Source organism: Gymnogyps californianus, chromosome 10 (genome assembly GCF_018139145.2).
Source record: "Gymnogyps californianus isolate 813 chromosome 10, ASM1813914v2, whole genome shotgun sequence".
Classification (NCBI taxonomy): Eukaryota; Metazoa; Chordata; class Aves; order Accipitriformes; family Cathartidae; genus Gymnogyps; species Gymnogyps californianus.
The window spans coordinates 17958929-17980783 of record NC_059480.1 but is presented as its reverse complement, the minus strand read 5'-3'; the positions used below and the strand labels follow the sequence as shown (position 1 = coordinate 17980783).

General features: G+C 41.3%; 1 protein-coding gene across 1 annotated transcript in view; it reads right to left on the bottom strand.

Annotated features, from left to right (window-relative positions):
- Positions 1–10195: 10195 nt before the first annotated feature.
- LRCH3 (leucine rich repeats and calponin homology domain containing 3) overlaps positions 10196–21855 on the bottom strand; it is a 64067-nt gene continuing 52407 nt past the window's right edge. The window contains exons 16-23 of the mRNA XM_050902470.1: positions 20443–20523; positions 19021–19092; positions 18074–18122; positions 17458–17571; positions 16710–16828; positions 15009–15146; positions 12680–12757; positions 10196–10396 (exon numbers count right to left, since the gene is read on the bottom strand). Of these exons, the coding sequence (XP_050758427.1) occupies positions 10196–10396; positions 12680–12757; positions 15009–15146; positions 16710–16828; positions 17458–17571; positions 18074–18122; positions 19021–19092; positions 20443–20523 (852 nt within the window). The remainder of the gene's footprint in view (positions 10397–12679; positions 12758–15008; positions 15147–16709; positions 16829–17457; positions 17572–18073; positions 18123–19020; positions 19093–20442; positions 20524–21855) is intronic.

The window sequence follows — 21855 nt, the reverse complement described above, 5'->3', positions numbered from 1 at the left end:
CTCCGGGGCTGTTGCTGGGCAGGGCACTGCGGTCTGTCTGTCTGACAGGACAAAATAAACCATGTAACAGAGCTTGGGCTATTCTGGAGAACACAGTTCATGACAGATGCAGTTAAGGTGAAGCTGCAGTAACTCTTAAGATCTTGAAGCTGCCTTTGTACAGCAGAGACACAGTTTCTCCAGCAGAAGGGGGATTTGGTTCAAAGCAGTGAGAAACGCTGTATCCTGCAAAGTGCTTTATGGAAACATGACAGCTAGCGGGAGGTAATCCTGTTAACAGCCCAGTAATTCACCCGCATGGGACGCTCCACACTGAAGACCTCCTCTGCAGACCCCAAAGCACTGGCCGCGGCTGAAGCGCTGGTGTTTGCTGTGGCACTGAGTAAGGCAGGGAGGCCAAGCCACCCACACCTGGGCTGAAGCAGCACTCTCCCTGCTGTCAGTGCCGGCGTTAGGTCGGCAGGGGGAAAACTGCTGACGGTTTGCAGTGTAAACACAAGGGCAGTCAAAGCACGCAGGTTTCCATTCCCACAGTCCTGCAAAATGTCAGCGCATAGACAGAATAGCTCCAAATACCTTCCGACCGAGGGAAGGAGCAACGGAAAAAGACAGCCGGCTGCGCTGCCTCCAGGAGCTGGTCTGTCACAGCCGTACCCACCACCCTAGCCACCGTCTCTGCGCAGCAAGATGAGGCAGCAGGCAGGGAGCGAAGCTGCTGGGGAGCAGCGTGCTGCTTTTTTAACCAAGAGGGGAGCCCGCTCTCCTGACACGACTGTCAATCACATGCAGGCCTGAGCACAAAGCAAAATTAGCCCTGCGGTTGAGCCGCCTGGTTTCTGACACTCCCACGCAGGAGAGCGAGCTCAAGGCATACAAAGCCTGCTGTGCTCTTTGTAACGAGCCCGTGCTGGCCCCATCCAAACATCCTCGTGTCCAAGCCGAACTGTGCCAAAAGCTCTAAAGTTCAAGTGAGATGACTGAAATCGCGAGCAGAAAGCCTTTGCCTTGGAACTCTGTCTGAATGGGAGGAGAGGGGCTGGTGACAGAGTATCAGGCAGAGCCGATTGTCAAGGGAGCACTTAAATTTCAGACGCTCTAGACAAACTGGCGTTAGAAGTATCGGTATTGCCCCTGGAGCACTGCCACTTACTTTAAACCAGAACACATTCCCATTCCAGCACTGGTACCAAAGCCATGAACACATTCGCTCGCCTTCCGTGGTCCCCACGCGGTGCTAAGAACAGGGATCACTCCAGCCTGACGCAGGCGGGAGCCGAGCCAGGACTGTGCTTACACCCCACATCTGCACCGCGGCTCCTCGTTGCAGGAGGCACTGCAGAGCAACCGCGGGAGTTACGTTCCTAATTTTAACTCTTCTTTTTCACGCGCTGCTGCCTTGCTATGTTTCATTTAGGACTCGTATTTTCCATACATGGCAGGTGTTAACAGGTGAGCTGTTTGGGTGGAGGGAATGAAGTCTGGTCATAAACTCTTCAGAGATTTTGAGCTAAGGAAAAAGTGGGATAGCACGGAGAGGCAGAAGATTTCCACTGTTTATATCAGACTCGAGGCACATGTTAGTAATACAACCTAACAACTGGTTTGTTGAAATCTGAAACATGGCATCAGCTGGGCTTTGCTTGATTGTCAGCAGTGAAGAAAATAGAACATATTTTGAAATCAATGAAAAATTCTCTGCATCCAGGGATTCTGCCAAGGCTGTGCTCCCCTTCAAGCCCCAGTTCCTGATGCCAGAGTAACAGCACTTGTTTTTATGGTACATCAGGTCCCTGCAGCTGCGGTGAACAAGCCAGTAGGAAGTTAACGTGCTGCCCTGGATCGTGAAGTAATTCAAAACTTCCATTTTGGTGACTGGTATCTCAAAGAAAAAAAGACCAAACAAACCCCAAACCATAAATTGCGTGGGCACAGCAGCATGCTTCCAAAATTAGGAAGCTTGGTGTCTGTGTGTGTAGGGGAAAGGGTACTTTTTCTTTCAAAAATAATAATCTCTTACAGAGTCCCAGCACGAGTGTCCTGGCCACTGGGTGGTAGTGTGATGGGGGCAAAAGTTTTTAACCTGACCAAACCCCCGCGAGCTTACACCTCCCCGGTGAGAGCAGCACGCCCCTGGCCGGGGACCGTGGCCACGCTGCCAGCCACCCGGCCGGCGCCTCCCGGCCTCCTCCGCTGCACCAGCCGGTCCCGGAGGCGCTGCTCTCCTTACGAGCCTCACCTTGCTTGGTCAGAAACCGCAGCGGGCTTCTGTTTCTTGGCTGTACAGCTGCCGAGTAAAGGGGCTGAGCGCATCCGGTGATGGGAGCGGAGAGCAGTGTCCCAAAACTCGGCAGTTTTGAGGAACTTTGCCAGGGTTGGTACTGCTCGTTTTTTTCCAGCCGCGGAGAGATGGGATCAAAGTGCACATCCATGATATTTTCTGCAGGGAAAACCAGAAACCACAAGCCCTCTGGAGAAACTGGTTTCCAGGGAGGTAAATGGAGAAGAGAGGCTGGAGACTGAGAAGCTGGTTAGGAGGAGGCTTTAGACAGAGGGGGAGAAAGGAACAGCAGGAGAGAGCTGGGCAGCCCTCCCGAAGGCAGGAACGGAGTTGTCCCAAGTGACTGATGGCGTCACCAGGAGATCAAAAAAGGATGCTGAAGCAGCCTGGTGAGCAGGAACAGTACCACAGGGGTATGCAGCGTGTACAGAGTAGGGAGGGTTTGTGGATCTCTGGCAATTTCTAGGCCTTGCTTTTTTTTTTTTTTTTTTTTTTTTTTAACTAGCTATGAGGAGGGAAGAAGAGAGGAGTAAACATTTTGGCTAATAAGAACAAACCTTTCAAATGCTGCGCGGGCATGAAGCAGGGGTTGAAGTTTTACAGATCAAACCAAGCAAAAGACAAGAACAGCAAGGAGCACCAGTACTGGCAGCAGCAAACTCCCCAAACCTAGAACGTACATTTTACTTTGAGAAGGAAAAAAAAGGGGGGGGGGAGGCGGGGAGGGAGGAGCAAAGGATTCTGTACAAAATTGCTGCTTCTCAGTGTCTGGGGAGGGTTAAAAATATCCCCAAGAAAAAGCCACATCAGAGATGTGGCTGCAGAATGTGTGTAAAAATGCTGGCATTTTTCTATCCTGGTTAACTATGAGAAGCAGAGAAAGAAGGCAGGTCCATTGACTGCCAACTGTGACGATGGGGAAGGGGAATAAACACCCGACGCAGAGGATGTGACATTCATTGATGCAACAGAAAAACAGCAGGAAGAAATACTGTAATTCATGTAAGTTTTATAACTTTATTTCAAATTACCCACGGTTTCCTTTTATATTATCAATGTGCTAGAAGTTCACACTACTGGCAGAATACAGGCAATTTAAAATAAAGTATACAATATTCAGACACATTTGTATGTAACAGACTTAGAAATTATGGAATGTATTTACAGACATACAGCATGGGATGAAGCTTTAAAATCCTTTACTCTATTAATTACACGTTTACACTGTTTTCAGAAATAACAAAATTAGATCGCTTTGTAAAACATCACAATATCTATACAAAAGAATTTTTTAGATGTCCAAATTCACCTTAAAAGTCCCCCGTTTCTAAAACATTTTTTCCAAGAACCATTTATAGTCATAAAAGGGTAAAAATACCATTTGCCATTGTGTCACTACCAAGAACAACAGAGGTGTTCTCGGCGCTGTAGAACGTTGTCTCTGATTTATTTTAAGCAGGCCACCGGGGTCGGGGCCTTTACGAAAGCCTCCCCCTTCACAAGGGGGAAGACCCAAACCCCGGCTGTTTTGCCCCGACCACCGCAATGCCATCAGGGACTCCCGAGTGCCCGTGCCGCTCGATCTCGAGAGCGTAAACTTGCTGAGCCTCAAACGCTGCTCAGTGCTCCACATGGTTGGAGGAAGGGTGGTGACACAATGGAGTCAGTGTATAAACACCAGCGAGCACGGAACACTCAGATGGATTCCTCCCCCATCCTCCAACACAAATGCCCCAGAGAGGAAAGACAATTGCCTCTTTGCTTTAACACACAAAATAGAGTTTTATACACGTTTTCTTTAAAATATTTCTTTCACGGGATACAACAAAAATTGCACATAAATACACCGAAAAATCCCAACCCATTTTGCAAAAGAGAACTGAAGTTGGTTTGGGCATAATACATTAAATAAACCATATGATGAAACTTCAGGTTTCGATTTTTGTCCTAAACATCTAGTCAAGATTTAGTGTTTGCCAGCACGAAAACACAGGATTATAAACGTCAAACTAACATGACCACATACATTGAAACTGCCAGAGTGAACCGTTGCTTAGAACAAAGTAAGTGATACTGGGGACACAACGCCTGCCCAGCCACGCAAGTGTTGCTCCGTACATGAACTCGGCTGCCGTGCATACGCACCGCTCGTATGGAAGAGTAGCTGTGTTAACCAGGCACGACAGAAATGGCCATTTCTTGCAGTTCAGACTCAACTCCTCACCCCAGTAATTCCTAAAAACTAGTATTAATGAAATGTCAAACTTCCACCAACCTGATTACTGTTAAGTTTCATTTTCCCTAAGTGCTGGAAGCTGGACTGGAGCAAACAACACACCCTCACAATTCCATGAAGGGAATGGCTTTCTTAAAACAGGAATACTTAAACAGTCCACAAAGAGTGTGCTATTAAAAAGTTAACATGCCCCTGTAACAATACAAATGACCTAATGTTGAAAACTAAGATGAAGTCAGTGTCCCCCTCTTTCAAATTACGCGCAGAGACAAACGTACAAAACACTTGTGGTCCGTACTGTTGGCTGCGAGTGGCAGAATCTTCCCCTCAGCAAACTACAGCAGAGACTTCAGACACTTTTATGTAATCCTTAAGAATTACCAACACTCCTTGAAAGCAAAATTAAGTGAAACACAAGACCTACTTAAGGAGGAAAGTATGTCTGTATGGAGCTGCTCTCTTCCTACGTGTACTGCAAGTTATTGGCATTTTCATTTCTTGCAGGGCTCAGGGCAACGCGCTTACCCAGTATGAAAAGGCTTCTCTCTTCAGCTGTGCAGTTTTAAATACCCTTCAGGTGTTCCTCTCCACTTGCAACATGATCAACCAATGCCAATAAGAAGCAACTGGAATATTTATGTGAAATAAGGGATTCAACAGTCACCACAATGGACCTTGAAAGAAATACATGAAGCAAAACAGAGTGGAATCAAAACTGCAAATGAAAAGGGGAAAAATCCAGCTAAGACCAGTCCTTGCCAGTGTTCCCATGGCAGGTTTACTTCAGCAAAAATGACTTTTAGCTAGCCTGTTCCCATTTCTTCTTCCTTTATCCCCATGAAATCCTCTTGGTGTATTCTGCTTCAAATGTATCCCCAGATGGAATACCTCCGATGCCTGAAGTTGGTCTCAGACCCCGTGCACCATGTATTAGTAGCGTAATGTTCTGGGATGCTTTAAATTGGCCAAAACCTAAGAAAGGAACTGCATGGGTGGAGAACTGGATTTTGCAAGGTCTTTTTTTTTTTTTTTTGGGGGGGGGGGGGGGGGGGAGAGAATTATTGTAACTGATCTGGTAGTGAGCTTGGCCTCGTCACTAGGACCACAGCACACAGAGCTAGTCTTTGTTTCACAGGTCACCTTTCCAGCAAAATGCAAAACTTGTCGGCTGCCTCTCCCATTCCTGTATATTGAATTTCCATTTTTATGTTAGGGACAAAGGAAGGAAGTAAGGGTAGTTCTGTAAAACCAGTGCATCTCTACATAAATTCCAATGATAAAAGGCTTTATTTATTAAAGCCTTGTTCAACTCGCAAATAGAAGCTCTCTTTTGCAACAGATCACTGCTTCGGCAATATGCAGCCCACCTATGGAAATTCAGTAATTGTGTTCTTAAAATGATAAATTTCTCAGTGGCTGGGACACTCACCAGTGCCGGCGTGTCTGCATGGGATGCTTCAGCCCCTAATAAATCTATTATTTGACAATGGGTTTCTAATGATTAGCATGGCAGGCTAATCATAATAGCCATCATAATGGCATGCATTCTTCACACTGCAGTGAAAATACATACATCGTTCTTGATGACATCTAGTCATCATCTGACAAAACTACTGAGTAACCAAACGCATCCCTACGTGGCCAGAAGGGGAGGTGAGAGGAGACAGGAGATCTCCCTCCACTGATGTTGGAAAAATTTTTAGATAAAGACATGTTAAAACCCAAACAGAAAGTGAACCCAGCAAGAATGCTAATGTGATTAATACAATTTGAACAGTTCTGGTTTAGTATCTTTTACTAAGATGTTTCTTGTGGAGAAAACATGCAGTATTTTTTCCCTTGGGGGGAAAAAAAAAAAAAATCAGTTCTTTCTTCCTTCAAATTTTAAGTAATGAGGACATGCCAACACAAGTTACAGCTGCATGAGGTTTGACCCTGTTATGAAATACTGCAGGTTGTGTGTTGCAATTTTTTTAATATACAATAGAAATAGCTGTTGTTCTTTGGAGGCAAAGAAATTCCCTTTCTTTGAACCCTGCAGGGAAGGAAAGAAATTTCATTACCCATGTGCCCACTGCAGCAACATCCTTTTTTACAAATGAATTCCCCTAGGGATCGCTTTCCAAACTCTACACCCATGTCTTCAGTCTACAAGGTCCGTTTCTACAGCTGGCTCCAACAGCCAGCCACTGGAATTCCCTGCCCTCCGCCCAATGAACTCTTTTTTTTTTAAATAAGGGGCAAAAAATGATAATAAAAATGTTATTGGAAACTGTTGTGATCTCCAAAAAAAATGGAGAAATGAAGTAAAACATTCCTGTCAGGAATCATGGAAACTCATTTCCTTAGAACAGAGCTCTGTGTGTTTGGATGCACTGCATGGGCAGTAAAGTCTTCACGTCCTTCTGCTTAGCCAAGGTAACCCAAAAGGTCCCGGAGGTCTTTACACAGCAGACAAGTGGTGAAGTTGCTGCTGCTTTGGGGGTGCCAGCTCCAGGAGCGCCTGGACAGTCACAGCTACCTGTGTCAAACCCTTCTCTTCTAAAATATGTAGAGGCAAACATAATTGCTCCTGAATGGGGAACAAAACAAAGACAAAAACAAAATGGATGAAAAAACACTCAACTGAAAAGAAAAAAAAATTAAGCAAAAGGTGACTGAAATATGAACTGTTATGGACAGCTAGCACACACACAGGTATGAAATGAAATTTCTGCTTGTGACTAAAGAACCGTGAACATGACTACTCAAAGGAGGCGGCCTTGGGGTAATCCTTGTGTTTGTTTATTAGAAAATTGTACAAATAAGAAATTGAAAAATGATTGTGGGAGAAGTGGGGAATAGTAAATTGTCCCCTATCTCTCCCCACACTGAAATGGCAGCAGTTTATGAAACCAAAAGTAGATGAACTTAAGGAGGGGGAAAGCTTTGCTTCAACATGATGACCTTGCTACAACACAGAGTAGGAAAGGAACCATGGCTTCCTTTCCAAAACACAACTGCCTTTTTGCGGGAGTCCTCATGTAGCAAGCCTGTTTAGCTATCAAACTTGAGGAAAGACCTGCTTTAAAGCAGAGAATGAAATACTAGTGTGTGCTATGGAAACACTGTGCAACAAGTCTAAGAGGAAATGTCATATGTAAAAGCAATTCTCATCTCATGAGACACACTGCCCCTCTGAAGTCCTTCTGTCTGTACGCATGTGCTGATCTCTACCATTACAAAAAGTCCTTGGAAGGCACAAAAAAAAAAGCAGAAAACACTAGCTGTTTTATGGAAGAGAAAGAAAAAAAAAGACTACTTGCTTCTATGCATGACTGAAATAACCTTGATCATAAATGTAGAAAATGCCATTTCTCCCGTTCAAGGCAATGAGAAATCGACAGCTTATTTATAGGCAAATATCCATCCTATGTTATGTGTGAGTCACTATCGCTTATTTGTCTTCCAGAAGTACCCCCACTTAGCAGGTTACCTCCAAAAGCATTCTAAGGAATAAGAGTAATACGCAAAATGCAAAAAGAGGTTTCAAAGTGTTTATTAATAATTGTGCTATTCTCAGTCTAAGATGGATTTAAAGCCTCATCCTACGCAAGTCCTTGGCACATCCTGGCCATCCTCACTCCACAACAGTCAGGATACATGTCCAACAGTTCTCTGTATCTGTAGAAAACAACCAGTGTCCTTCCTATACAGCTACAGAGATTATTTTTGACGTGTTGTTTCCACAGCAACCTGCATTTCTCCACTGAATCTTTACTGATTTTTGATGTTAAAGAAATCCTTCAGCATAAGCAGTGGCAGCCAACACTCCTCCCGCAAAGCTCAGAGCGGAGAGAAAACAAATGAACCCAGACTGAAATTCTCACAGTAAGCCATATGATCAGGCTGAAATACATTGTTCTTCCAGCAAATTTATGTTATTTTGAAAAAAGTGTGCTTTTTGAGAAAATACTTGTAAACTTGAGCAAATATGCCTTATCTTTTCTCTTATGTATGCAAATAGATAAGGGGAAAAGCTTTGGAATGACTCCATACCACAGTCAGTCATGACAAACAAAATTTAAAAACTGGAAGGCACTGTTAGTGTAAAAACCCTTGCAGCTTTTATCACAGTGTTCGTTAGAAGAAGTTAAGAAACATAGGAACTGAGTTCATTTTAGTTCATACCAGTAAGCAGTGCAAAAATAGCTTATTTAAAAATAAAACAATCTCCCCCTGTCAAAGGTCCCCTCTTACCTCAACAATGTTTTGCTTGGACAGAACACTTTGTGTGATTTGGAAAGAGGGCATCAACTCCTCTACTTGCTCCTTTGTGTTACAAGAGCTTGTGAGATCCATGTACACATCACACATTTTTACTGGTAGCGACCACATTTGCAACTAAACTCCCGTGTATCTTAAACTGTGCTTCAGAGTTGTTGCCAGGTTAACGTCAGAATGCTAACACCACTTAAACTGGGCTTACAAGCCATTTACTGTATTTTCAGATATAACAGAAATTTATTCAAAACACATTTGGAACAGCCATTTTACTTAACACTTACCTGTCACTGGTCTCTGAGCAGAGCTCCCTGAATCAATCTACACTCTGAGGAGACATGGTCTTTTGCACATCACATGGGGAGTGCTCTGAAGTTCTGAGGTGTCCCTGAGACGTTAAAGCATTAAAGCACCAGGATGCTTTTCCTGGGGAGGGAAAAGCTTTGAAGCTTTACGGAAGACTACCTGAGTTTTGTAAAACAGTGAAGAGTGATCGTGCAGCTGGGACTTACATTTCTGCAATTGCATGATACAAAGGTTCTGAAAATGACAGGGTAAGAGGAAGAAGGGAATAAGCATGGAACAAGCATGGGTTGGGGTGCCCACAATCAAGTGGCAACTCAAGAAGTTTTTGTGAAGTTTTACCCAGAGCACAGTAAAATGCTATGACATTCTGTGGCATCTGATAGCATCTTAAAGATTTTTCCTTCTGTGCGAGAAAACTTTTCTCTCAAAGCTGTTGAAGAGCTCAATTTCTCTGAAAATTTCCTGCTTGATCTGTTATGAAGCTCAAGTAGCTCAGGACAGTTATTTTAAAAATCCTGACTCAAAGTAATACACTAGAGTCTACAAATATGAGAAATCAAAAGCAGGATAAAGGACCGGGGGTAAGAAAAAAAAAATCAGTTACAAAGTCCTGTGGACAAAACTTACTAGACCATGTCTCCTAAGACTGTGAGATCTCATCAAGAACACTGATGTTGAAAAAAATACTTCACATTCTTTAACATTTTTCATCAGATAATCCTCAAGCAATTTACCAAAGTAGCTGCAATTCCCATTATACAGATGGGGAAACTGAGGCACAAACTGACAATGCAGTTTCCCCAGTACTACACCACTCGTCAGCAGACTATAGCATGCACCCACATGTCCTATCCTCAGTCCCTCGCTCTAGCCCATGGACAGCACTTCCTCCCTTGTAAAACCATTACATCTGCTAAATATGACACAGCAAATACAAATGTGAATTATGTCACAGATGGTTGTGTGGGTGCACCAATGTGTTTACACATCGTACTTGTCACCTCTGTCCCATCAGTGGGAAAGAAAGCACTTCATACACACAGTCTTGACAAAACCCAAAATCCTTTCCCAAGCACCGGAGTGATGGAGGAAGCAGCAACACTATCCTTCAGCTAGAGAAAAAAGACCCAGCGATAGAACATACAGAGCGTTAGCATTAGAGTACAGTAAAACACCACAAAGCCCCAGAGCTGAATGGAAAGGGAGACAAGACTGGATTCTTCTGAATCTGTCCCCAGGGAAAGAAGAGTCTCAACTGTTCTTTTAACGCTGAGGTTTAGCTGAAGAATGTCAGAAGGGGAACAAAGATTGTCCTGTCCAGAGTGTGTGAGCAGGAAGGGAAAACAGACAGAAAAAAAAGGTCAGTTAGTTAGCCATAGCAACATCCACGAAGCAGTCAGTCATCAGACATCTCAGATATAACCTACATGTTCGAGAAGCGTATCACAGCTGGTTAATTCTCACAAAGGAATCTGCAAGACTCCCATTGCAAAGAACTCACTTAATGCAAGTATTTAGTGTTCAATGAGGTGCCTGTCACCTGTACAGCTTAAACATGTAACAGTCTTTGTTGTTAAAAACATAGCAGTTTACACATGCCTTAGTGAAAACCATTTTTCTCCAGGGGAAATGAAGAGGCTACAGGTTTCTGAGATGCTGCTGGCACTGAGTACTCACCAAAGCTAAGTCTCCACATGTATCTTAGATAATGAAAACAGTAGGACAAGAGCTTATTTATGTGTAACTGATGCTTGAATGCGGTATCCTGCAGAAATATCTATTACTAATTAGAGTTTAAGTGTTCAGTAACTATTCCCACTGTGTATCTTTTCCCTCCCTTTCACACAGGTAACTGCTGTAAGTCAGTGAAATCTAGACGCACATATCAATCTGTTCAACTGTTGGTTTCTTTTGATGCAAGGGCTTTAACTAGCAAAGTCCTATAGAAATAGCTGCTCCACTGTGGTGCCTGTAATTAGCATTTTCTAAAAGTAGCCTTCCTCTTAGAAGGTAAGTATTTCTACATAGATCCATACTTTCAGAAAGCCTTTTATTTTTGTAATTAGAATTTAAATGAAAGGAAATACCTGCAGGCGTCTTTTCAAGAAAAATATACTAGGCTGCCACGCCATTCTTGCATACAGATATCTTATGTTCACATCTCAGTAGATAAGTAATGTAGACATGTGAGAGCAATTTTAGAGTTCAGGTGGGGGTATTTCAGTAAGTTTCCCCAGAGACACTCTCCTTGAACTCTTTCACATTAAAGCAAGAAATATGAGAAAACCAGGAGGGTCCCAGACAGTAGGTGTAGCAGATGTAGCAGACTGGGTGTATAGAGGACTTCTTCTTGAGTGGCTTTCTTGTTTGTTTGCTTTTAAATGTGGGTCATTTCAGTGATCTGCTCTGTACTGCAATCCCATAAAAATTACATCTTCATATTTGCGGGAGCTATAAATAGGGAAGCTGGGATGGAGTTGAACAATTTTGCCCCAGGCAAATTTATATTGTACAGTTCTGCTGGGAGTAAAAGTCTGAAGTTTCTTAGGGGACCAAAACAGGATCTCAACATACTAACGATCACTTACAACTCCCTACCACGTTCCAATGCGATTCACTACTGAGTCATGTGAAATTGCCAGGCAGCTCAATAAATATGCTATCCTAAAATCCCAATGGCTCAAATGCCTGCATGTGAAGCTATCTGAAAACAGCAGAAAATACTGCATGACTGACTCGAGAACACTGCTTTTAGAAATAGCTGGGAAATGAGTCACTGGGTCTACTTTTCCCTTTCACAATACAAAAGAAAGAAAACAGCACCCACAAGAGAAACATTAATGCTTAGCAGTATAAGAAACCAAATCAGTTAATGCACTAGAAGAAAAATTAAGAAAAACATGACGTATCAAAACTATTTGTACTGAGACAGCTAATGAATAAGACAAAGTGGAAAGGACAGGACAGCATAAAAGAGGATAACTGGACTCAGATGGACTATTTTATATGTTCCCACCTCCTAGATCTTCCAAGTTTCAGAACAGAACAAGGAATACCAGAAGACAGACTTCTACCACTGCTACATAACAAAAGAATTAGGATCTATGCAAAGATAGCTACCATCAGAGAAAGGCCAATAATACTGCGACTTGTCGGTAAGACAGTAAAGACATTCACGTAAGAGAATTGTTCTGAAGGAACATGAAAAGCTTTGGGATAAAAATAACACATGCAAAACATCATCCAAATTTTATCCCACTTTTAAGCTGTCAAATATTTAATCTTGAGGAAATGTAATTGTTTTTATAGAAATACCTTGCAATTCTAAAGGCAGACTCGAACTGCATCAGCTACTGTGAATTTGAGGCACAGCAGTAAGTGAATCAGACCTCTGATAAACTATATCTGACTTCATTTTGCTCTGGAAGACAATGCAAGATAAGTCTGATCTATACTGCAAGACATAGCTTATACCTGAACCTTCTAAACTTCTAATCATTTTGTTTTCATCCAATCTTTCAAAGAAGGTTTTATTTTCTGAAGCATCATACAAAACTGCACCTGAAACATCGTATCAAGATAGTAGAAATACGTACCTGAGGCACTCCAATCCTTCTGCAAGCTTCCAAGAAATTCTCCACATTTCGTCTGCATTTTGCCATTGTAAGTTTAGGCTGCAAAGAAGTAAAGGAGGCAGGCATACAGTGTTCTTAATTGGCAGGATTTTAAAAGATCTTTATTTTTTATTTAAATAAAACTCTTAATAAATCTCTTTGCCAAAAACATACCGCACTGACATAAGCTTCTCTAATTCAAAGCAGGCTCTGTTGAAGTTTGCTTTTCTTTAGAAAAGCAAGCCCAAATTTCAAAGCTATTTTATGAAAAGCTAATTTATGAACGCTGGATATTTTTAAAAAAAGACAGTTCTAAGTTGTGCCATATTTATATACAAGGTGTTACATAAAATTGGCTAACACTTTTACTGACTACAGTATGATAATTTTAAAAATGTATTTTGAATGAAACACATGCATGGCTTCCATGCTGTGATTTCAGAGCAATTTCATGATATGAAGCAATCTAGAGTCTGTTCTGGATTACTACAATACAAAAATATATAAATATCAAACCATATTTCAATTAACAAAGAGATTAAAAAAATGAAGGATAGATGAAACCAGAAAATACTGGAAGAAAACTGGAATTGAAGCTTGCTACTTGTAAACCTCTTGTAGATATGTTTGATGTAGCTGTTTGAATTGCACTCACTGGCATATTTCAAGCAAGCTTTTTTCTACAGTTAGCTTTCACACCTCTACACAGACATACTACAGCACAGGCTCTGTCTTGTTTCTATTCTTGAAGTTTATTATTTTCTGGTTAAAGAGACACAAGCTTCCTGCTCCTTTGAACAAGCTACCCACAGTCTACGTAGCAGCAGGCAGCAGCCTCTGTGGGTTCAATACTTTTCCATAAGTGTTGGGGTTTCTGCTCTGTCCCCTCAATGGGCCATATTTCGCCACCAAGAAAGCAGGTTAAAGGCTAGCGCTGACTTCTTTCTCCCGAAGGCCGAAGGGAATACAAAGGTCACATTGTGACTGAGGAATGACATGAGGCCTCTTCTGCTCCTGGAGCCGTGCAGCTAAAAGCTGCCTCTTCCTTGGGATTTATATGACAAAGCCATGATTTAATTCCTAATACAGAATATTCAATAGCACATAAAACCAGGCCATTGAAAAGATATTCTCAATGACGCAAGTCTTCTGAATAGCGGCTGTATGCCTCTTCTCTTAATGATTCCACAATCTCCCTAAAATGCTGGCGTGTCCAGTTCAATCGTTCTCAAAATAATGAGGACATCTGCTTGTTCACTTTAAGTCTGAGGGAGAGGAACCACAATGATATAGTAGGCAGCCCTGTAAGTGCCAGTTCAAATTCCAACCAACACAAAGACTGACTCCAAAATAAGGAAAAGCAAACACAACATTCATGTTTCAGCTTCTTCCCCCAGGAATAATCTTCAGGCTTTTTCCTTATTCATACAATTTAAAGGTGCATAACAAGCAATCTGCCTGTCCATACTACTTTTAAGTAGCTGACCCTAAATATTTTCACTGAACTTTCTGACTTCCACAAATACAGATTAGGTAAATAATCTGTAGTTATTTCACAGTTCTTGACCTTTCTCCAATTCTGTGCTTTCCCTACATGATACACAGTAATGCACCCAGAAATAGATCATCTTCATTGTTTTCCAGGAACACTGCAGTTAGGCAGGGTAAGAGAAACAACTTCAGAAATTTTCAGACTTCTCTGTGTGCTTCCTTCCTTGCTCTGAACAGTCCGCAGATACAACAACCTTTTTTCCTGTTATCACAAATGTATGACTGGATTTGTTTTGTTCCAGGAGATGCTGTTCGCCAAGTAGCTTGAGTGTGCTCTGCTAAAATTCCTAAGCAGAGGAATTTGTAGTGCTGTAAAGTGGACACAGGAATCAACTTGGCTTCTCTGCCTGTTTTCACTGTCTTGTGTAGTGGGATCCTAAACGTTGTAGAGAATGTCTTATTTCCCTACTATCTGTTTTCCTGAACTTCTCAGACCTTTTGATCTTTTGAAATATCCTATTTCAGTTCTCATGCTGAACTATCTCTTATTTCACTAGTTTTCAAGTTAACATAGGGAGGACTCGAAAATGTTAACATTTTCTTACAATCTGTATTAGAAGTAACTTCATTTAAATGAAACAAACCCAAATATAATTTCTTTTAATGATGCTACAGACATTTTTTAGACAGAACAGATGGCTATTTTTTGTCATGTACGTTCACAGAGGAGAATGTTGAATTTAGCATTTGTCTGGATTACAGGACTTTGTTGGATGTTATTTTGGACATCTATAAAATACTATCATTATTACATACTTACAACAGCAGGTGAGGGGACATGAATGCTGGGAACAGATCGGGGACGCACGTGATTAGCTAAATGGCACAGAACAACACCATCAGTGAGAGCTGCTCCAAGATCACTGGGCAACGACACTTTCAACCGTGATTCTATATTCTGTAGAAAAATGAACATGGACACACAAAAAGTAAGAGCTGGTTTCCGCCAACTGTTTTATTATGCAGAACATTTTATAAGAGGCAGAGTGCTTGCATTAACAACTCTCTGTCCATCCTCATGACATTTCCAAACAGCTTTCTGAATAACATCAAGGAAAGCTTTGCGCACTACTGTGGCCCAGAGCTGACCATGATCTGGGAGCAATTGAGCTCAATGATGAACAGTTTTCATTGTACAGCACAGGGGACTAATACAACCATTATTCAAAAATAACGGAAATCAGGGTCTAGGAACAGTATTCCTAATCCTATGTATTCTCAGAGAATGGTTCAGCCAAGGGAAGTGAAAATAATTGTCTTTGTGGGTTGGAGGACAACATAGATAACAAAAGTCAAGACAACATTTTTGCCTGTAAAGAAAAACCCGATCTACTTGGCATAAATAGTTTTAAAAAAATGAGGTAGTTAGCATCTGTGTAAGGGAATGAATAAAAATTCAATTCAGGCTTTTAATCTTCTTTCAAATGCTGTGTGAATTTCACTGAGTTGTCATGCTGTATCTAAATTTTTTTAAGTATTAAAAAAAAAAAAAAAAAAAAGATTTAAGCTTACCTGGGAAGCAGAACAAGAGACAGACTACATACGAAGCATTCTGAGATAACAGAAGAGAGGCTCTGCAAACAGCATCAAGTTTTGTTTTGTTTTATTTAAGATAACTTTCTCCTTTTAGAGAAAGGAGATTGTCCTTACTTTGAAATTTACAAAGAAAAGGAATTCTCTCTGTCCATCTGGATGCTTATGGCTTTTAAAATCAACTTTAACAAGTAGGAATTCTTATTTCTTGGGAAAGTTCAAACAATTAATTAAAGCACCTCAAGGAATCCCTTCATGCTCTCCAGAAACAAGTCTGGGGCAAAGCAGAGCAGTACCTTAACGCCATGCGGCATTTTCAATATTCATGTGTATTGTCATTGTACCCAGGCATAAACCAGGAGTGTGGTGACCCTGAACAGACAAAAAGCACGAGTATAAGGAATATTTGTGCCTCAGATGTTCTGCGCTTAACTAAGGATAAGGCAAGAATCAATAGATGGATCCAGAGCACACAAGGAAACCATGCTGTCAGCATGACTGGCAGTAGTCTCTGCATTCCATCTGCTTTTCTGTGGGCTTTACAGCAAAGAGGAGTTTTAAAAAAGAGATTAAAAGGAAGACAGTGAGGCAACTTCCCAGGGAGTTCCTTACAAGTGTGAAGGCTGATAAAGAAGAAAGAAAGCACACATACATTTTAAAAGCAGAGATGACCGGACACTCAGAAGGAGGAGTCAGCACAGTTTATTTTACAGAATTTGAAGCTGACTTTATCCACCACAAAAAACAAAGTGAACACCACTGCATCCATCTGAAAGAACCACTTAGGCTGTACAACGCCATTTAATTTTGGTCAACTGTACACCACATTGGTTCAGTGAAATCAGTCCAAAACACAAGGACAGATTTAGCAGGGTGCATGCAATACATCTACTAAGATGTCCACATACTGGCTCCTGGCAGCACTTACCTTACGTAGCTGCTCTATTAGCTCCAGCTCCTCCTCTCGCTGTTTGGAGTTTTGTCTTACTCTAGGGTCTGCAGAATCATTAGCAGGAGACAAGGCACGGGTAGAAGATGAAGTAACAGCTAAAAAAGCAGCATGAAGGAAAGAAAAATCACTAAGCACGGTTTGGCTGATTGTCCTTCACTGCTGTACTATACATGCACACACAAGGTTCCAGAATGGGTACAGTGCATTCCTTTTCATGAATCTTTCATTTCATTATTAATCAAACTAATGATCTACTAATCTAAATGAGGTGTTCTTTAACACATTTTTCTTTCTGTTTAGATTCTGTTCTTTCTGTTGGATAATAATCATTCACAAAGGAGGAAAAAGTTTTGCTGCATGGAGTATGTTGAAACCGTTCAGTCTTCCTACAGAAACTGCAATTTTGTTGTGTGCTACTGTGCAATGCAAAATTTATCAAGCTGCCTTCATCAGTTGTTGAAGGCTTTTGTGGCATTTCCTTGGTATCTTTTTAGGTGTAAGCACAGACCAGGAAGAAGAAATTCCCACATTTCCACAAATATGACAAAAGAATATTTGACAGCTCTAAATAAAAAATTGCTTATTCACGCATATGTCTACAAATGGAACACTAAAAGTAGTTTGATGATAATGACCTGAAGTAACAGAACAGTGCAAAACCTAGGTAATGCAGATGTTAATAAAACGTAGCAAAACTAGCTAATTTCTGAGCTATATAACCTACCTTTGTTTGCTTCATCCCTGACAGCTGCTCGGAAAAGGAAACTCTCAGGTCGCTGGGAAGGGTTTCTATGGGAAGGCGGGGCTGCATGGCCAGGATATGGAGGGGAAAGGTGGACTAAACAAATGTGGAAAGGCACAGGAAAGGAAAGGAGGAAGAAGGAAACGGTTAGAGATTAAATAGGAAATGAGTTCAGCAATGTGGTAATTAAAAAGAACAAAACAAAAATTTTAATATAATAATGACAAAATAAATTACAGCCATGCATGATAAAAGCACAGAGCAGGAAAAGGCACTTCCAAAGACACTTGCATGCAAAGCACATTCCACATACCAATTCCAACAACTGTTCTGACTGTTGGTGAATGCATCTGTGTGCCAAAGCCTGTATGAAGGCCTAAAACAGCCAAACCCTATGCTCTGCCTGAGGACATGCTTCACCCCTGTTGTCTCTTCCCTCATGTGTTTCTAAGGGGACCCAAATAACTGGGGAAATTCTCAAACACAGCAGTGCCACATACAGAGATGGGAACATATGCTCCCTTCTCTTCATAGTACAAATAAGCAAGCAGCCATTTTGATCTTATTTTTCAGAAATTTTTCTTCCTTTCCCTGTTACCTGTCTGAGTGGTAGGTGAGCCGGGGGAGATGGTAGATCTGTCATCACTCTGTGGACAAAAAAGCAGAAGAGTATAAATGGTCCTAATCTGGAAAACCTGTGACTACATTTTAATTAGCTGCGTTTTAAAAAAGGCTCCATCCTTTGGAGGATCTAAATGTGTTTCTGAAAAAAACAGAAATGTGAAAAAACACAGTATGTTGTTCCCCAAGTCTCATCTCTGCATAAAGTGACAAAGCTTTTTCTTTTGCAGAAATGACACAATTGCTTTTTTCTGAGGAAAAAGAATAATGAAACAGCACTGACTGTGCAATGACAGATCTTTGCTTACTCTTCCTTCCAACCAAAACTTTCAAAGTATTCTTTGCAAAGGGGACACAGAAAAACAGATAATTAAATAACATGCAGAACTTGCACTACAGCAGCACCGATAAGGACACAGCTCTTCGACACCTTTGCTAATGCAAAACTGCTATTTACTGAACATCACTCTCCCCGGTGAAACACACTGGTTTTATTACAGTGCTTACACAGACTAATGATTTCTTGTGATGAATGCATTCAGTATAGCAGTTTCGACAGAAGAGAAAGAAATATAGGATATCTGTATTCAAAAGTAAGCTGGTAAAGAATACAACAAGAGTACTTTTGATGAACTCAACTTGGTCAAGAGTAAATAATCTTGTACAGAAAAAGCAACATCAAAGACAACCAAGAATCCCTCGGAGCAGAGACTGGTTACCATGTTTTTATAGCTTAGGCCTCCTGTAGACACAGCCTAAAGCTAAGATGAGGTAATATCTACCACAGTTTAATCAGGTAAATCGGATTCATACCCTACCTGAACTTTTGATTAGAAGCTGACAGACTAACACCTGTTAAAACAGATGTGTGGATCCAAGAGTTTTTTGTTGGCTTTACTGGTGAATGATAATAGCAAGAGATACCTTGACAGGACTGAAGGTAGAGGCATTAGGCAGGGTAGTAGCACAGCTTTCTTGATTCAACCCTGAGAGTGACTGAATGCAGGAAGAAAGAGAAGGCAGTAGCAGTGTTAGCAAACAGCTGACAGGTCATGCACAAAGGCAGAATGCAGTAGACAAGTTAAAAAGGAAGAGGTGCTCATTATCGCATTCTCAGCAACGCTCAACACGCAACAGATACACACTCGCTGAACTACAGTTAAAGCCTTCCTACCCTCCTGAACTTTCTGGATAACAAGCTTGGGAGGTGCAATGTTTCCTTTACACCCAACACAGTGACATCAAAAGCAGAAGTAAGAACAGTAAGTGAGGCAAAAGCTTCTTTAGTAACACCTAATGTAAAACCTATGCCATTAGACAAAAGGAAATTTTACCCTACAACAGTTCATTCTGAGCCACTATTCAAAATAAATAGCTTTCTTTTTCATGTTTCAAGTATGTTATGCATTTTTAGTACGTTATTTTCCTATCAACTTTGTAAAATCAGAGAAACCCACATCTAATGGGCTCAAGAATACACACTTTGTGTCTGACACAGTGAATTACACACAAAGTAAATAAGATTCCGTGGGTGGAATCTAGCTCTCGGGGAAGATGTCAGTGTGAAGATTTACAGTGTTGTCAAATAAAGTGCAGCCAAATTTCAATTATAACCAATATGAAAACCAAACAAATAAACAACTTTTCATGTTTACACAACAGGAGCTTCAGCATGCCAATCTGTCACTGACAGGTGGGTCTAGAAGGCCAAATTCTGTGTCTTATTGGAAGCACAATCAAAACATTAACATTTGAGGCCTGAATGGCTCAAGAATGAAACTATACTTTCTGAAACAGAATTCAAATAGCAAAGTGGCAGTTCAGCACAGGAAAAGAACACCAAATGACACCTACAAACTCTACAGATGTGAACGACACACTTGGGAGTGTTAGTATTTAAAACTATTTGCAACTATTCTACCACTTCAGCACAGTACAGCCAGGAAGGACTAGAAGAAGAGGTTATACTCAGGGTAAGCCTTACATACAAACATCTTTAGGCCCTATGCAGACTTAACAGCTGATCCTCAAAGACAGCCTCTTTCTCCACAGCAGTGCAGAGCAAAAACCCTGGGTTTCTTTTTTTTGTTTTGTTTTAAAGAGTTTCAAAATATCACTTAAGCAAAACATTAGCTGGTATATGAGAACAGTAAAATAAAACAGAAGTAGGCGGTGTGTAACATTAACATAACTGTTTATTCCTGTATGAAAAGGGCAAGACAACCTTGACGCAGACTAACAAGAAGCTGTCACAATCCACGTACCCAGCAGCGGGCGAAGGGAAGGGGAACACGGCACACCACAGGGTAGGACAATCACAACAGCAACACACTGCATGCTCTTCACCTGTTTGCGAGTCCCTGGCCTTCTTTTAATGGTATTGGTGTTACTGTCAATCTCAAACACAAAGAGAGGCTCAAAGCCATTCTGTCAGGGACAGCAAGGAAAGAAAGAGAGGGAAGAAAGGAAGAAGTGAGGCAAAGAACAACTGTAAGAAAAGGTAGCCGCAATACAAAAGGAACCAGGATGCTGCAATTCAGACTTAGAACACCCTACTGCACATGCCGCACTTGGCCTCTAGGTCTAGCACTGAGGTCAGAGAAACCTCCCTGCGCCAGAAACAACTGTAGATACAGGGACTGCCAAAGCAGAGCCCATCCAGAACTCTGCACGAACCAAATAAGGATATTTTAAGGGAATTTGATTATTAAACGTTTGAATATACAAATGGATGCCAACGGTCTGAGAGAAAATTCCAGGGTACAAGTGAGCATAATTCAAGTCCTGCTTACTTTACCCATACCATTATTATTTGTAACACACTGGTGCCTAAAAGCCTTAACTTAAAATGTTTCAGAGATCCCATGTGCTAACAGTAACACGATGGCCTCAGGCCATGTTTGAGACTACAAGAAAACACAACGCAACGAAGGGAGCACAAGGCAGCAATGACACAAAGGTTATGAAAGGAAGAGGTCACACCAGCTGCCTGATGCTTATCAAGTATTTCACGAACTTCACAACAGAGAAATTGAGCAGCAGTTTGAGAGGGTGTTTTGGGTTTTTTTTCCCTTCCATAGTACTCACCTTGTAAGTGACAGTATGGGAGAAAGCAAGAAGATATTTGGGGAAAAATGAGATTCATAAGCAATCAAGGCTGAAATCATTAGCCAAGTCTGAAGCTTTGACACTATCTCAACAAATAATCTCAATTGTAACGAATGGGACTACCCTTGTCAGAAGAGCAAGCAGGATATGACTAATATAAAACTTTGAGGCATACAGCACATTTTCTCAGAGAGGCCAGTGATTACATTTCTTCAGCAACATTTTAGTTAGTCTGGCTATTACAAGTCAACACAAAGAAATCCACCACAGTGTGCAATGAAGTACTACAGCCAAACTCCACTTCACTTCTAATCACAGGTATGTAGAAGAAACATACAACTAAACCGAACTATTAACATTCATAGCAAGTATGGGTAGTCATTTTGTGAGTTCAAACAGATGGTCCTGAAATTGTTTACAAACAGAAGGGAACCATCAGAGTAACCTGTGCAATGTGAATACATTTTAGTTAGTGATAAAAGACAACAAGGAGAAGACCAAAAGAAACATGATGTAAGATTTAAAAAAGGAGATTCATAACTTAAATTCTGGTTTTAAGAATTTTTTTTTTTAAAAGCAGTAACAATACCAGAAGAGGGAAGTAGTAAAATAAAAGAAAGCTCACTTGCTTTCTAACTACATATTAGACTT